The 16,876-nt window shown below is 61.1% G+C and overlaps 2 protein-coding genes across 9 annotated transcripts; both read right to left on the reverse strand.

Moving 5' to 3' along the window:
- Positions 1-128: 128 nt before the first annotated feature.
- LOC311427427 (uncharacterized protein) lies at positions 129-4,899 on the reverse strand. 2 transcript variants are annotated; one of them, XM_084504802.1, is made up of 11 exons: positions 4,713-4,899; positions 4,234-4,472; positions 3,300-3,588; positions 2,998-3,095; positions 2,035-2,227; positions 1,838-1,949; positions 1,478-1,724; positions 1,329-1,368; positions 937-1,042; positions 812-858; positions 129-684 (listed from the first exon to the last, which is right to left on the reverse strand). In XM_084504802.1, exons 1-10 carry the CDS (start codon positions 4,822-4,824, stop codon positions 816-818), a joined length of 1,479 nt encoding a protein of 492 aa, XP_084360928.1. In that variant the 5' UTR covers positions 4,825-4,899; the 3' UTR covers positions 129-684; positions 812-815. The 2 variants fall into 2 exon arrangements, with proteins under 2 accessions (XP_084360928.1, XP_084360927.1); XM_084504801.1 differs by having other exon boundaries at positions 3,300-3,590; positions 4,230-4,472.
- Positions 4,900-6,194: 1,295 nt separating this feature from the next.
- LOC311426626 (uncharacterized protein) lies at positions 6,195-15,169 on the reverse strand. Of its 7 annotated transcripts, none has more exons than XR_014686889.1 (14): positions 15,044-15,169; positions 13,870-14,716; positions 11,631-11,846; positions 10,989-11,243; positions 10,500-10,736; positions 9,835-10,077; positions 9,351-9,593; positions 8,778-9,062; positions 8,579-8,676; positions 8,246-8,438; positions 7,706-7,803; positions 7,423-7,469; positions 7,203-7,274; positions 6,195-7,022 (listed from the first exon to the last, which is right to left on the reverse strand). XR_014686889.1 is itself a non-coding variant. In XM_084503113.1 (14 exons), exons 2-14 carry the CDS (start codon positions 13,970-13,972, stop codon positions 6,997-6,999), a joined length of 2,076 nt encoding a protein of 691 aa, XP_084359239.1. In that variant the 5' UTR covers positions 13,973-14,716; positions 15,044-15,169; the 3' UTR covers positions 6,195-6,996. The 7 variants fall into 7 exon arrangements, 4 of the variants coding, with proteins under 4 accessions (XP_084359239.1, XP_084359238.1, XP_084359240.1 ...); XM_084503113.1 differs by having other exon boundaries at positions 7,706-7,808; positions 8,291-8,438; XM_084503112.1 differs by having other exon boundaries at positions 7,706-7,808.
- Between the last annotated feature and the right edge of the window lie 1,707 nt (positions 15,170-16,876).

The raw sequence follows: 16,876 nt of genomic DNA on the forward strand, positions 1-16,876 counted from the left end.
AGCTCTGGCCAAGGCATGGGCACAGGACCATGCCTGTGTGGTAGAGGGCTTCTCAACAAGGCGCAGTTAATTCAGCACCCTACAGGGAGTATGACTCTGTAAGGGCAAGGAGACGACAAGGCAGGAGCTGTAGTGGGGCAGGCAGTCCCCTCCAAACCGCATTTATTGGCTGTCTGGACAGAGCAGGCAGAGCAGTGAGGGCAGTGCAGTCACACCACGCTCAAGCAGAGCCCTGGGTTTGGCTGGATTTCAGCACACGGAGGCGGAGAGGGGTGGGGAGCCCAGGACGTGGCAGGAGCACAGGCTGTCCCTCAGCCCGAGCTTCACTCTGAGTCAAAGGATGTGTCCAGTTCCTGCTTTCAGGAAAGCAAAATCAAAGTCTAGAAAAGGGAACTGCAGAAAGCCTCATGAAATAGTGCCGGGCCTTTCAACAGCAAGCAAAAGCTGGGGAGTGGAGGGGGTCAGAGAAAAAGAAGCTGGCGACCCTCTGTGGCTTCTTGCTTTCCTCCTGCTCTGCTGAACTGGGTGGGACCCCCGGTGCTGGTGATGGTCACAGGAGAGCCGGGTGCCTAGCAGCTGACAGCACTGATCCAGGGACGACCATCCCGTCTCCGTGACCATTGCCCAGTCCTCTGGGACAGGCAGGGGCTGTGAGGACAGCTCTCCAGCCTGGCCACCGTGGGGCTGGGGAAAATGGGGGTAGGTGTCAGAGAACGGGGTGAGCAGATGTTCCTCCTGAGGGTCAGCCCCACCCAGGAGAGCTCTGCTTTGTGACGATGTGATGACAGCCCAGGGAATGGCATTTTTCTACCTTTTTAATTGTTCTCCTTAGCTTTGATGGGAACATCCTTCCTTCTCCTGCAAGGACAAAGGGCAGTCCTGAGTGACAGGCTGGTGTCACCCAGGATCCTACCAAACCAAAGTCCCCAAACTCACCTGGACAGCACGAACCACACGATGCCTGCACACAGGAGCAGCAGCAATATCAGCACAACCACCCCGATGACGATCCCGGTCCATGAGCCAGGGGGCTGCCCTGCAACTAACACACAGCCAGCACTGGGTGCCACGCATCTCAAATGGCCCCAGCCATGGCAATGAATCTGTGCAATTATATAGAGGTGTCTGTGGGCTCATGTACTGTGTGGGATGGAGAATCATCCCCACTTATGGGAAAAGAGAGGTGTCCTGTGCCCCACAAGGAGCTCCTGCACTCGCCAGCCCCTGACCACAGCAAGGTGCCAGGCTGGGAAAAGGGAGGACGTGGCAGAGAGCCTCGGGCACAGGGTGCGGGGCGAGCCAGCCTCTCCGCAGAGGAGCCCACTTACCCACAGAGAAGCTGTAGCACACGCAGGCGAACGTCTCCTCCTGTTGGGAGAAGCGGGGGCAGAGTTCAGAGCAGAGGGCTGCCACCCAGGGCCACCACGTCCCCAGGAGCCGCGGCACCCAGGGAGCTGCAGCCTCCCGCCACGGGTACCTGCTGGGAGCGCCGCTCGAGGCGCAGCAGGGCGGTGTAGTCCCAGCCCGGGCGCAGGGGAGCGTTGTGGAAGCCGTGCCCGCGGGTCCCGTCGCCCAGCACGAAGTCCGTGGGGGCGCTGAGGTTGAGCACGGCGGCCACGTAGGCGTCGGGCGGGCGGCTGGCGTTGAAGGGCTGCGGCTCCCCCGAGCAGGCGCCTTCCAGCACCGTGCTGTTGTGCGTCGCAGCCACGAGGAGCTGGTGCTCGCTGCAAGGCAGGGCTGTGAGACGGGGCCGGGGACGAGGAGCTGGAAGGAGGCAGCTGCAGGTGTCAGCGCTGCTCGGGGCTGTGCAGAGCAGAGCAGCAGGGGCTGCACTCACCTGGCCGCCCCGGGGACCCAGGGGATGGGGCGGAGGCGAAGCACGGCCGTGCCCTGGGAGGGGGAGATGTCGCGCACGAGGCGGGAGCTGGCATCAGGAGGGGCTGCGGTGTCTGTGCAGGAAGACCCGGGGACGAGCGTCAGCAGGAGGCTCGGCGAGGCAGGGCAGGGCTGGGGGCAGCGCACGCACACCCTTACCCGAGCCGTTGCTCTGAAAGTCCCCCAGCAGCGCTGCCCCGGCCCCGGCAGCCGTCAGGCCCCGCACGGCCACCGTGTATCTGGTGCCAGGGCCGTGCGCAGGCAGCGGGTGCTCCGTGTCGGAGCTGCTCAGCCTCAGCCGCTCGACCTGGAGGAAGCCGCCGTCCTGCGGGCCCCAGGCGGTGACGTTCAGCTGGGGACAGGACACGGAGCTGGAGGGGAACGTGCCCAGCGCACAGCCGGCCACAGCCCAGCAGCGCTGCGCTGCTCCCCACGCCTGCAGCTGGGAAGCTCCCGGAGAGACGCCACGGGAGCCTTGGCCCCACGCGTGGACCTCAGCGCAGAGCGGAGGAGGACAGGGGGGAATCTGGGGCCAGCACTCGAAGCAAGAGCAATCTGCTGCACCACAGACACCCCTGCAGCAGCAGCAGCTGCAGATGGAGCTGCTCAGAGCACTCTTCTGCTCTCCAGGCTGGTTGGATTTCCAAGGCATCCTCCGTGAGGCTGCATCACATCTAATCCCCACGGGGAGACTCCTACAGGTTGGGTGCTGCACTGGCCCCCTTACTCCTGCACCCAGCACTGCACACCACAGCCTTTCCTGTGCCACAAACCAGAACTAAGGCCCCTGAGGCACAGGAAAGACCGTGAGACTGCGCCACAAAACACGTCACAAGGTGCTGCACACAGAGCCCCAGCATCTGCCAAACCACAGGCTGTGCAGAGCTGGGGAGGAAACCCCCTGCCACCCACAGCCCCTGCAGGCAGCACAGCAGCAGGAGAAACATGAGATGGAGGTAGAAATGCTCAAACGTATCACAGCAGCTAGAAAATCAGCCAGGGGGGTGGATCTCAAGGTCCTCAAGGGTTTCCCATGGTCTGCCCGCCCGCCTGTGCCCAGCACCCAGCCCAAAGAACCTGGTGAGGCGCAGGGCCCACAGGTAGCCCCTGCTCCCCTGGTACCTGGTACCCGAGGATCTCCCCTTTGCAGGAGGGCAGCGCCTGCCACCGCAGCGTCCCCGTGCTGGCATCCAGCCACAGCCGCTCCGGCTTCTCGGGCACTGGAAGCACAGCGAGAGGGGGTCACACATGGGGACACCCACCTGGAGCAGAGCCTGCAACTGGGTGCCCGCAGCTCCTGGTGCCAGTGGGGACAGGGTGCTCATGATCAGCTGCTGGGTGAAGAAGGCATTTATCTGCCTCCCCCACATGTGAAACAGCCCAGGAATGTCCCTCCTCTCTTGTACTCCCCTGTGGACACCCACCTGTTTCTTTTGTCCTGATCACCCATGTGAATATGATGGTGCTGGGGGGCACTGCGATGGTGACGCTGTAGTCAGTGAAGGGCTGCAGATGGTCACAGGTAAATGTTCCATTCTGGCCATGCAGCATCTCCTGTCCCGTGACCTCCTCAGCCTCGCAGGGAGGGGAGGAAGGCCCTGCCAGCCTGCACGTGGCCTGCATGCGCTGGCAGGCATCGGGCAGACTGCAGGTCCAGTTCAGTTTGATGCTGGTGGTGGAAGCCTCCAAGGTCTCAGGCACGACCTGGAAGGCCTCTGTGAAGGAAGCATTGAAGAGGGTCACTGCCTTGCCTTCCCTTCCCCTGGCACCCTTGCAAGGTGCTGCGGTCACAGCCCTGCTCCCACCCAGCAGCAGGGAGAGGAAGCCGGAGGTGACACTGCCCACGGCAGGTCTCCAGCTGCAGAGCTGGAGGAGTTCAGACAGGAACAAATGCGGTTGAGTGTGTGGGCTACCATTGCTCAAGGCAATCTTCACCATTGAGTCATAACCCAGTGGTGTCAGTGTCACCCAGCAACGCTGTGTTCAAACAGACTGTGCTCCTAGACCCAGCCCTTCCTGGCTGTGCCCATGCCACAGGAGAAAGGTTCCCGGGCACGCTACGGTGAGGGATGGAGCTGCGGGACACGACGTGGAGCAGCTTCTGCAGCACGGCCCCAGGAAGGGGATGAGGGCAGGAAGGGTCAGCTCCAGATGTTGCCCCCGGCCGGCTGCCGTAGCCCCTCCTGCCGGGACCCTCGGCAGAGGCTGCCACCAGCCCCCTCCCAACCCAGGCACCCCTGGGGACCTTGGGGACACAGGGCAGGCGCAGGGGCTGCCTCCCACTGCCTTTGGCATCTCCCCCTATATCCCACAGCACTCAGGGGCCCCAGGAGAGCTCCTGGCACCTCTCTTACCCACACACTGCACCATGGAGCGAATGCGGGTCCAGGCACCTCCTGTGCCCTTTCCCTTCCAAACTTCTCTGTACACAGGTTTCCCAGTGCTGAAGGACTGCACTTCACTTGAACATATGATGTGGGTGAAAGATGGATGCAAACCCTCGGGACAGCTCAGCATCACTTCTTCGTTCCTGTTGTACTCCTCCTGCTCTGGTGCCAGACGGAGCCTTGGGTCCCACGAGGGCTTTCGGCACGTTCCTGGCAGAGACAAAAGCAGGTGAGACACCTCCTGCTCCCAGGGACACTGCCCCCTCCATGCAGCGTGACAGCCCAGAGCTCACAGAGGCTTTCCCAGCACACTGAGCCTTGCTGCCCTCCAGCACCTCCAGCCCCTGCGGTACAGCTGCCGTGTGCTGCCGGTGGTGAAGATGCACACCAGACTTGCAGGTGAAAGAGCAGAAAAACCTTCTCCTGCACAGAGGAGTGGGCATTTCTTACCTGTTTCCCGGGGTGCTCCTTGGGTCTTGGGACCAGTACCTTCCTGTGCCTGTGTTCCCAGCAGCGAGACGAGGACCAGGAGGAAGGTCAGAGCCAGCAACTGCAGGGCCATGCTAGCATCCAGAGCCCGGGCACAACTCAGACCTCAGCCCCACTTGCTGCCTCCAGGCACTGGCAGCTGTGATTGCAAGAATTGCAACCAGAGGAAGGAAGCAGCCGCATGAGCAAGTCGTATGTGGTGAAAGAGCCTTCCTCTTTGAGGAGGGATCCTCCCATCGGTGTCAGCACTGCTGCCTTTTGCTGCTTTCCTTCCCCAGGGACACCCTGGCACTGGCACTCCCCAGAGCCCCAGCCACCAGGATCCCAGAGCTTCACCCCACAGAGCTCCTTGCTACCAGAGCGCGTTCACCAACCACCACTCACGTTCCTGAGGCTTCTGCCACACGCTTCCCAAAGCCTCTTCATGCACACGTGGCTTCTGGAGATGTCACACTCACAGCACTTCCCCTCAGTAATCACAGCTGTTTGATGTCTTCCAAGACACGGTTAGAAGAGCTGGCGAGAGCCAGGGGTAGGAAGGAGAGGGGAACTGCAAGGAGTCCCTCAAAACCCTCACACAAAGCTCCTTCAGAAAGACACGGCCAACAAACACCGCGTGTTCTCCTTCCCCTCAGCTCTGTCCCCAGCTGCCTCCTCCTCCTCCCCCTCAGCAGGCAATATTGTCTGTCCCCATCGAACCAAGCACCCTGCCCTCCAGTGCCAGCTGAATGCCTCAGGAAACCCTCGGAGCTGCTCAATCTTCCCTCCCACTCCTAAGCACTACTGCTTTTCTCTTCCTCCAGAAACAGACGGCGGCCCCCAGTCATGTCCTGGGGATCACTGGGATGTTGTCTGTGGAAGACAGCCAGCTCTGCTGGTTCTTCAAACGGCCCCGTTCACCACAAGGCTTTGAGCCCTGCTCTTCAGCCCGTTCATCACCCAGTGCAGTGTGAACGTGCTCATCCCATCCTCCAGCAGTGTGCTGCTCAACAAGGAGAGCCTCTGGGCTGACCCTCGATGTCTGGGATGTTCCAGGCCCTGGTGTCCACGGGGGAATAGGGAGGACAGAAAGCAGCTCCTCACCACACAGCCAGAGCTCTGAAGATCCTCAGGCGTGCTGCTGAGGGGTCTCAGAGGAGCTGCAGAACGACAGCTCTGGGCTCATTTCCCACGTCCTGCGGGAGATGACTTGAGCCAAAGGGGAAGTGAGTTGGGCCTCCATCACCACGCAGGCACACAGCCCGCTCACAGAGCCCCTCCAGCTGGGCCTTATTATTCCCCTCCAGCTCAGCAACAGGGCTGGGCGATCAGTCACGGGGGCTGTGGAGGAGCACAGCACATCCCTGGCCTTCCACTTGGCCCAGGTAGCTCAGCACCCACAGGGTGTGTGAGCCCGTAAGGGCACGGAGGGGACCAGGTCGCAGCAGTAACAGAGTGGCAGCCTTCTCCAAACCACAGGCCTTTATTGGTTGTCCCAACAGAGCAGGCAGAGTGGCGTAAAGCATGTGGGCACCCAGGAGGTGGAAGGAGCACAAACCGCCCCTCAGTTTCCCCATCTCACAAACCCGCTCACTCCCCGTTCTCAGCCATCACTGGCTTGAGCCCACCCTTTCCCTCTCGGCCCGATATCCACGGGGAGCAGCTCCAGCAGAGCACGCAGGCCACACCAGCAATGTGCTTGGTCCCAGAGGCCGGACACACTCCCTAGGATGAGGGGCAGATGCACCCAGAGCACTGGAGGACACCCAAAACACGCCTTCGCTGGCACAGGCCGTGGGCAGCTCCTGCCCTGTAGCAGAGGGTGCTGGTGACAGACGAGAGAGGAAACGGGAGGGGAAACAATAACCCAGCACAGGCTGTAAGAGGTCCTGCTTACAGCTGGGGAGCACCAAAAGTCGAGAAAGGGCCATGAGGAGGCCTCCAAAATGCCGGGCCCCATGGGGTAGGAGAAGGCCCAGGAGCACCCAGTGCCTCTTCCCACGGTCAGACTGGGAAGCCTCTCGCACCGCTGCCTGTCCAGGCAAGGCCAGGAGGGCTGGAGAGGGCAGTGTCTTCGTGCCCTGAAAGAAACGGCTGCAGTCCTCTTGCTTTGGTTGCCCGGACGAGACCCCCAGTGCTGGTCACAGTCACGCAAGAGACGGGGTCCTGGCAGCCACCAGCACTAAGCTGGGGTCGTCCTCCCCGCGGTCTCTGCTCTCTGACACCCGCAGTGGTCTCCCAGCGTCCTGCGCAGGGACAAGGATGGTCACTCTCCAGCCCGGCCACCTCTACCTGCGGACACCAACAGCACCCAGGGCAGAGGCTGATGCCAGCCCTTGGCAGAGCTCACGCTGTCACAGCCGTGAGGGTCTGAGACAGGCCGGAGCGCTGGGCACTGCCTGGCACCACCACGGCCCTTTCCTCGGGTCGCTCTCGACCCTCTTCCCGGCACATGTGGGGGCCATCTCCTACCTGCTTCTTTTTCGGCCAGAAACCTCTCCTTGATCACACAGTAATGGTCCAAGTTTTCATAGGGCTGGAGCTCTGCAGGGGACAGAAACAGCCTGAGGGACCCAGGGCTGCAGGAGGAGGAGCAGCGCAGACCCGGGCAGGCAGCGGCACAGGGGGCTGCAGGGCTCTCCTGGCAATGACCTGCTCTCCTCCCAGCCTGGCCCTGCTGCCGTGGCCCTACCTGTGTAATGGTCCTCCTCGGCTTTCCTGGGCAAGGCTTTCCTCCTCCTGGGAAGGCAAAGGGGTGTCCTGAGGCTGGGGAGAGGCTGATGCGGCCCAGGCTCTGCTGGCCTGGAGACCCAGCCAGGAGCCCACCAGCCAAGCCACAGTAGGACCAGCTACAGCCCCCATGGCACCCAGAAAAGGGTGAGAGCAGTGCAGAAAGCCCCCTCTGTCACCAGCCACCCCGTTAGCCCAGCATGGCCTGAGGCAGAGCAGCGACTCTGAGTTCCCTGCCTACTCACCTGCACATCACAAACCCCAGGATCCCAGCAGACAGCATGACCATCGCTGACAGCACAGCCACCGCAGTGACTGCAGTCCATGGCCAGGGGCCTGGAGGCTGCCCTGAAAAGAAGCACACAGCCAGCAGTGGGTGCCACAGCCTGGGCCATTCACCCAAACCCTGGCATTGGGTGTCAGTCTGGAAGAACTTCCAAGCCAGTCTGGACAGCACGACTGGGCTCCACAGCCAAGATCCACAGCCTTCACAGAATCACAGGATTTTCTAGGTTGGAAGAGACCTCAAGGTCATCGAGTCCAACCTCTGACCTAAAAGTCCAACCTCTGACCTTATTGTTCTCCCGCTGTGAGCCCCAAGGGTCCCTTCAGGCAGGGCTGGGCACCATCTTCTGTAGTGGAAGAGAGGGGCCAGCTCTGCTCACACAGACCTGAGCAGGGGCTGAAGCAATGCCACAGCTCTGGGGCCAGGACACTGTCTTGTATGGCACAGGGTGGACAGACAGACACCAGCCTAAGCAGGCCCGTGGCACAGAAACCTTTACCCAAGACACTGGGTTGAAATTCCAGGTAGGATGCATCTCCGGCACCAGCAGCTGTCAGGCCCTGGACTGTCACTGTGTATTTGCTCCCAGGCATCTGGCAGGATGGCGTGTACTGGGTGACAGAGCTGTTCATTGTCACCTGCTGGAATTCCAGGAAGCTGCCGTCCTGTGCGCTCCTGGCCGTGACGTTCAGCTGCAGGAAGGACAGGAGCTGCTGGGGACCAGCACCCGGCTCCCACACTGCCCCAAGGAGGACAGCACGGTCCTGCCCTCACCACAAACACCCCTCTCCCTGCTGCCTGCACCCACGGGCAGCCCCAGCTCCCCTGGTACCTGGTACCCGAGGATCTCCCCTTTGCAGGAGGGCAGCGCCTGCCACCGCAGCGTCCCCGTGCTGGCATCCAGCCACAGGCGCTCCGGCTTCTCGGGCACTGGAAGCATAGCGAGAGGGGGTCATGCACAGCGACGCCCACCTGGGGCTGAGTTTTTGGGGAGAAAAGCAAAAGTACCTTGACAGGCAGGGGACACTTACCTGTTGCCTTTGTCTGCAGGAACCGTGTGAACAGGATGGTGCTGGGGGGCACTGAGATGGTGACATTGTACAAAGTGAAGGGCTGCAGGTGGTCACAGGTAAATGTTCCATTCTGGCCATGCAGCATCTCCTGTCCCGTGACCTCCTCAGCCTCGCAGGGAGGGGAGGAAGGCCCTGCCAGCCTGCACGTGGCCTGCATGCGCTGGCAGGCATCGGGCAGACTGCAGGTCCAGTTCAGTTTGATGCTGGTGGTGGAAGCCTTCAAGGTCCCAGGCACGAAGACCTCTGTGAAGGAAGCATTGAAGAGGGTCACTGCCTTGCCTTCCCTTCCCCTGGCACCCTTGCAAGGTGCTGCGGTCACAGCCCTGCTCCCACCCAGCAGCAGGGAGAGGAAGCCGGAGGTGACACTGCCCACGGCAGGTCTCCAACTCTGCAGCCACCAGCCCCCTCCCCACCCAGGCACCCCTGGGGACACAGGGCAGGCGCAGGGGCTGCCTCCCACTGCCTTTGGCATCTCCCCCTATGTCCCCCAGCACTCAGGGGCCCCAGGAGAGCTCCTGGCACCTCTCTTACCCACACACTGCACCATGGAGCGAATGCGGGTCCAGGCACCTCCCGTGCCCTTTCCCTTCCAAACTTCTCTGTACACAGGATTTCCATCGCCGATCCACTGGACTTCTCTTGAACATTTGATGTGGGTGAAAAATGGATGTAAACCCTCGGGGCAGCTCAGCATCACTTCTTCGTTCTCCTTGTACTCCTCCTGCTCTGGTGCCAGACGGAGCCTTGGGTCCCACGAGGGCTTTTGGCACGTTTCTGGCAGAGACAAAAGCAGGTGAGTGGCAGTGGGGCTGGGGCTGCCCAGGGGTGGGTGAGGCTGGCCACCACTTGCTTGGGCACTGGTCGCAGGCATCAAACCCAGGGAGACCGAGGGATGCGCTCAGGCATGGGGAGCATGGCCCAGGACATGGTGGGGATGTGGGAAACGCAGAGAGGCATGGAGGGTAGGACTGGATGACAGGGCTGCAGAGAAGGTAATTCCTGCCACCCCACGTACCAAGGCACACTACAGGTTCCTCAACGTGAATCCAGACACCTGTGCTCTTCCTCCCCATCCAGGTAGTTCTGTCTGCAAATCCCGAATGTTCTGCTGTCTGCATTTCCCCTGCACATTTGATGTGGGTGAAGGATGGCTTGAAACCCTCAGGGCAGCTCAGCGCCACTACTTCGTTCTCCTTGTACACCTCCTGGTCTGGTGCCAGATGGAGTGCTAAGTCCCACAAGGGCCTTTGGCATGTTTCTGTCCGAGGCAAAAGCGGGTTTCGTTGGGGTGTGGGTGATGAGGTGGGGCAGGATACCGCCAGCTATCAGCAACCACCAGCAGTCCCTCCAGCCACCAAAGGGAGATGGAAGGAGAGCCGTCCATGTGCCATGACGTGCCCCCCAGCACGCCTTGCTGGGAGGGAGGGGGCTCCCCTTGTCACTTGCCCACAAAATCCCTTCTCCACCCCATTTCCATGCTCGCTCTTTGCCCCCCACCACATCCCACGGCCAGCAGCTTCCCAGGACAATCCCACCTGCAGCAGGAGACCCCCTGCAGCCGCTCTCTGGAGCTGACCCCAAGCCCAGCTCAGGCTGCCCTTCACCTCGCCGTGCCCTGGCACCAGAGGAGCCGCAGGGCCATGGGGATCCAGGCGAGGCACCTCCTGTCACCCCACTTACTGATGCACGTTGTGGGGCTCTGAATGGGGACCCATTTCCCCAACTTGTTTTTCTTTGTCCAGGTGCCCTTGTGCTCCCCTGTAGCCACAGCCTGAGGTCTCCATGTGCATTTAGCCTGCTGGAAGGGGGGCTGGAAACCCTCCGGGCAGCTCAGCCTCACTTCTTCGCCCTCCTCATAGACGTCCCGCTCTGGTGCCAGACGAATGTCAGCGTCCCACTGCGGCCTCGAGCATTTTACTGTCAAAGGCAAATTTGTGTGAGAGCAGGGCCAGGAGGCTTGGGAACCAAGGCCATGAGGAAACCCGAGGGGTGCTGAGCCCAGGACAGCAGCGTCACAGGGACCAGTGGGGAAGGAGGGTGCTCTGAGGGGGGAGCTCCTCAGCAGCCGGCAGGGCACCGCAGCGCCAAGCAGGGGCAGGGCCAGGCAGAGCCATGGCTGGCTCGGGAGTGTGGGGGCAGAGAGGGGACGGGGAGAGCTGCCCCGCGTACCCACGCACGCTACGGGCTCCTCAATGCGGGTCCAGGCGCCTGTGCCTCTCCTCCCCCACCAGCTGACCCCATAGACAGGTTTTCCTGAAGTCACTCCTTGAAATTCCCTCACGCATTTGGCGTAGGTGAAGGAGGGCTTGACAACTCCAGGGCAAGACAGCCTCAGTTCCTCATTCGGTGTGTAGTTCGGTGTGTAGTTGCCTTTCTTTCGGACGAGCACGACCCTTTTGTCCCACTGGGGTTTCTGGCACTTTCCTGCAGGGGAGAAAGCGTGACAGTCCTCCTTGGGGACTGGGTGCTCAGGCAGGAGGGGGCCGAGACTGGAACATGACTGCCTGCAGAGTCGGCTATTGGCACAGCCCCTGGGTGTGGGACAGGAGCCCCGCGGGGCTGTGAGGTGCTCAGAGCAGCAGGGCTGAGGGCAGGATCTGGCCACAGCTCAGGCAGACGGGCCGCAGAGGCAGGGCAGAGGCAAGGCCGGGCCCCGCTGGGGGCTCCTGTCCTGGCCCAGCTCGGGGGCTGCTCCCGGCCGCGGCCATCCCAGAGCCGAGCCCGAGGCATCCCACGGGCACGGTGAGACGCCAGGGGCCCTGCTGATGGAGAGGAGCCCGCGGCAGGGGAGAGCTGCTGCCCCCGAGTTACCTGTGCAGGCCTGGTACATTTCAGTGCTATGCCACCTTCCCTGCTTGTCCTTCACCTCCCAGGTATGTCCCCAGCCAAACCATACAACACATCTGATCACAGCGAGAGGAGGATCATCCTCAGTAAAGCAGCTCAGTGTCAGCTCCTCCCCGTTATCGTAAAATGTCTTCTCTGGGACAAAGCGGAGGCTTGAGTCCCACTCAGGCTTCGGGCAAACTGCACAGAGAAGAAGGAGAGCGTGTCAGTGGGATGGGAAGAGCCAAAGGTGGGCAGCGCATTCTGCTGCTGCGGCCGCTGATGGACCTCTCCAGGGATTTGTGGCTCGTTGCAGGGCACATCCCGGCAGAGGCAGGGGTAACGCTGCACAGCACGTGGGGCTGGCCCCTTCCTCCAGGCTGGAGCTCCGGGAGGGCTCCGAGAGAGCAGGGAAAGGAGCACTGGGCTTCCAGCCCTGTAGGGATTCACAGCATGGCCGAGCAGGGAGGCACTCAGAGCACAGCAGGGCCGCCCACAGGCCCCAGACACAATGAAGGGTCCAGGTGAAGCTTCAGCGAGGCCAACACGGTGCAGGAGGGCAGCTGGCAGGCTTTGAGCAGCAGGAGGTGAGGTTCGTGTTTCGGGAAGCTGTGCTGTGGAGCGGGAAGTGGCAGCACGGGGCAGCATGCAGCTCACAGCCGGGGTGTGCGGCCCCACGGGGCTCCTCCACGGCCTCCCTTGGGCTTTCGCTGCCCCAGGATTATCCCTGAGCCCCCTCTGGCAGTTCAATTCCACTAACACAAACTGTTTGTTTGAACAGAGCCTCGTTTTACCTAGCGCTGGACATTGCTGCTATAGCTTCTGGCTGTCTGCTAGTGAATCACGGCCAAACAGAGCCAGCCCTGCGGGAAAACATCCCCTGCAAGCTTCTCGGCCTCCCTGCTGGACACAACAGGACTGTAAGGGCACGGGGCTTTGGTACAGGCGTTGAGGAAAGCTCTGAGAGAGGCATTCAGACAGGCATAGCAGTGTGCCGCGGCTCATCCACTGTCCCCTGGTCTGTGCCCCTCTCCCTGATTGTACCCCGCACGTGCCTGCAGGGCTGCCCATGCCTCTGGGAGTGGCCAAGAAGCATTCGTGTTTCGATTCCTCTTTTTCACAAACACCAAGGTGCAAACTCAGCAATACCGTCTCGGCTGCAGGCAACCCCGGATTTCTCCTAGGACGGTCGGGTGACCGAGACATGCAGAGCACACACAGGGCTTGCCAGCCACCGTGTGCCTGCTGCATCCCACAGCTGGGTCCTGGCCTTCGTCTGCCCTTGTGCACCGTGCAAACAAGCTGGAGAGCCATGGCTGCACGCACCGGCCCTGCAGGACAGCTTGGGTGGAGGATTTGGGAAAGGGGCAGGCGGATGTCTTCTGCTGCGGGCTTTGCCCTTGGTTTTCCAGTGATGGCGTGCTGTGCTCACACTCCCTGTCCCCGCAGGGGCACAGCTCCCCTGGCCTATGCCATGCAGCGCAGACCCTGCTGTCCCCCACCTGGCCTGAGCTCAAATCAGCACCTGAAAAAAAAACAGTCCCATTTTGGGGCCCCGGTGACAGCCAGGATCCTCGACTTGCGGGCTCCTCCAGCCTGTGCCAGCCCAGGGACATACATGTACATACAGCAGGTCCCTACAACGTGAGCACGTGCAAACTGAACATTTGTTGCCACCCAGCTGCAGCAAGGTGAGTTTAGAGACAGCCTCCAGGTCAGATGGACGCAGAACAAGGCAGGGCGATGGTCCCCAGAGCTGGGCTCAGGCCCCGGGCCGTGCTGCCCTGGATGGGTTCACCATCTCCTGGAAGCTCAGTTAGCAGCTGGCCCTCCAGGCACGCAATTAACCGGCTCTGCTGCGATTAAAATGTCAGTCCCACTTCCCAGTTCTGCTGACGGATGCTGGAAATAGCAAAACAACCTCGACCTGCTCTTAGAAAGCAAGCCTTGCTGCAAGGTACCCCTGTGGGCTTTGCTCTCCACCCTCTCACCCCGTCCTGGGCTGCAGCCCCTGCTGCTGTACAGGGGGAGCTGGGGGCTGCCTGGTGCTGGGGGGCTCACCCTACCACACCCCGACCGATGCCCTCATGTCCCTGGCACGGACATCGCCTCCAGCCTCTGACAGAGCTGCTGCGTGCTGCCGGCGGCGAAGGGACACGGCAGACACGCAGCAAGGGAGCAGCAACACTTTCCTCTTGCGGGGAGAAGAGCGCCCACCTCTTACCCGTCTGTCGGTGATTTTCTTTGTAACTGGTCTCATCCTTTTCCATCTTTTCTGCTGTCAGCAGAGGCGTGAGGGCCAGGAGAAGGCTCCAGCGCAGGGCCATGCTGCCTTCTCCCCCCTGGCAGGACCGAGGGCTCGTCCCGCCGGCTGCTGCTCAGCGCGCCCGCCCGACTGCGAGATGTGCAAGCAGCGAAAGGAAGCAGGCAGGCAGAGCGGCTGCATGCGGTGCGAGAGGCTTCCTCATTGGAGAGGGAACCTCTGCCGCTGTCAGCACTGCTTTCGTTCCTCGGAGCACTGGGACAGCTTCACACCCCTTTCACAGCCCCGCAGCTCTCTGAGTGCTGGCCGGAGAGGCCGTTTTGGGGGCTCTTTGGTGGGAGCAGCCACGCGACACGACGCCTGAGTTGCCCCCTCGGGATGGGCAGCAGCGGTCCCAGAAGGACGTGTGAGCAGCCTGGCTCTCCAGGACTTCTGCGGGAAGATGGAGCTTCCACGCTCAGTAGAGCCACGCAGAGACTACGTCAGCACAACTCTCCCTCGATTAATATCTGAAAACTTAGAAAGAATTGTGGAAAAAGGCCGCCAGAAGGGCATTGACGGTCTTTGTGAGCTGGTGGCGCACGCTTGGGCAGGAAAGCCGAGGTGCTGAATGGGTGCTGGAGCACAGGCTGAGCGCAGATGCTGGGTGACACGCTGGTGACAGCCACGGAGACCCGCAGTGTGGGTGCCATGGCAGTGATCCCAGGCCTGAGAGCCTGTCTGGTGGTAGGAGCCTTGAGGTGTTTTGTTTTCTCTAATGGAGTCTTCGGAGTCTTTCAGTGTAGAGGCTCAAAATATATTTATAGAGCTGCAGAAGCAAAAAGCAAACCACATCAGTAGGAATGAAGTTCCCCTTTTGGGGGAATCTTTGGAAAATAACTAGGAAAATTCCATATGTCAGAAAAAATCCCCCCCCCCCTGAAAAAAAACAAACCCAAATCCCAGTGCCGCAGCCCCTCCTGTGGGAACCCTTGGGTACAGAAGATGCCACCAGCCCCCTCCCCACCCAGGCACCCCTGGGGACCCTGGGCGAGCCCTGGGCAGGCGCAGGGGCTGCCTCCCACTGCCTTTGGCATCTCCCCCTATATCCCCCAGTATGCGGCGGCCCCAGGAGAGCTCCTGGCACCTCTCTTACCCACACACTGCACCATGGAGCGAATGCGGGTCCAGGCACCTCCTGTGCCCTTTCCCTTCCAAACTTCTCTGTACACAGGCTTCCCAGTGCTGAAGGACTGCACTTCACTTGAACATATGATGTGGGTGAAAGATGGATGCAAACCCTCGGGACAGCTCAGCATCACTTCTTCGTTCCTGTTGTACTCCTCCTGCTCTGGTGCCAGACGGAGCCTTGGGTCCCACGAGGGCTTTCGGCACGTTCCTGGCAGAGACAAAAGCAGGTGAGACACCTCCTGCTCCCAGGGACACTGCCCCCTCCATGCAGCGTGACAGCCCAGAGCTCACAGAGGCTTTCCCAGCACACTGAGCCTTGCTGCCCTCCAGCACCTCCAGCCCCTGTGGTACAGCTGCCGTGTGCTGCCGGTGGTGAAGATGCACACCAGACTTGCAGGTGAAAGAGCAGAAAAACCTTCTCCTGCACAGAGACGAGCGCACACTTCTTACCTGTTTCCCGGGGTGCTCCTTGGGTCTTGGGACCAGTACCTTCCTGTGCCTGTGTTCCCAGCAGCGGGACGAGGACCAGGAGGAAGGTCAGAGCCAGCAACTGCAGGGCCATGCTAGCATCCAGAGCCCGGGCACAACTCAGACCTCAGCCCCACTTGCTGCCTCCAGGCACTGGCAGCTGTGATTGCAAGAATTGCAACCAGAGGAAGGAAGCAGCCGCATGAGCAAGTCGTATGTGGTGAAAGAGCCTTCCTCTTTGAGGAGGGATCCTCCCATCGGTGTCAGCACTGCTGCCTTTTGCTGCTTTCCTTCCCCAGGGACACCCTGGCACTGGCACTCCCCAGAGCCCCAGCCACCAGGATCCCAGAGCTTCACCCCACAGAGCTCCTTGCTACCAGAGCGCGTTCACCAACCACCACTCACGTTCCTGAGGCTTCTGCCACACGCTTCCCAAAGCCTCTTCATGCACACGTGGCTTCTGGAGATGTCACACTCACAGCACTTCCCCTCAGTAATCACAGCTGTTTGATGTCTTCCAAGACACGGTTAGAAGAGCTGGCGAGAGCCAGGGGTAGGAAGGAGAGGGGAACTGCAAGGAGTCCCTCAAAACCCTCACACAAAGCTCCTTCAGAAAGACACGGCCAACAAACACCGCGTGTTCTCCTTCCCCTCAGCTCTGTCCCCAGCTGCCTCCTCCTCCTCCCCCTCAGCAGGCAATATTGTCTGTCCCCATCGAACCAAGCACCCTGCCCTCCAGTGCCAGCTGAATGCCTCAGGAAACCCTCGGAGCTGCTCAATCTTCCCTCCCACTCCTAAGCACTACTGCTTTTCTCTTCCTCCAGAAACAGACGGCGGCCCCCAGTCATGTCCTGGGGATCACTGGGATGTTGTCTGTGGAAGACAGCCAGCTCTGCTGGTTCTTCAAACGGCCCCGTTCACCACAAGGCTTTGAGCCCTGCTCTTCAGCCCGTTCATCACCCAGTGCAGTGTGAACGTGCTCATCCCATCCTCCAGCAGTGTGCTGCTCAACAAGGAGAGCCTCTGGGCTGACCCTCGATGTCTGGGATGTTCCAGGCCCTGGTGTCCACGGGGGAATAGGGAGGACAGAAAGCAGCTCCTCACCACACAGCCAGAGCTCTGAAGATCCTCAGGCGTGCTGCTGAGGGGTCTCAGAGGAGCTGCAGAACGACAGCTCTGGGCTCATTTCCCACGTCCTGCGGGAGATGACTTGAGCCAAAGGGGAAATGAGTTGGGCCTCCATCACCACGCAGGCACACAGCCCGCTCACAGAGCCCCTCCAGCTGGGCCTTATTATTCCCCTCCAGCTCAGCAACAGGGCTGGGCGATC

The sequence above is a fragment of the Aythya ferina genome, assembly GCF_964211825.1.
Source record: "Aythya ferina genome assembly, chromosome: Z".
Taxonomy (NCBI): domain Eukaryota; kingdom Metazoa; phylum Chordata; class Aves; order Anseriformes; family Anatidae; genus Aythya; species Aythya ferina.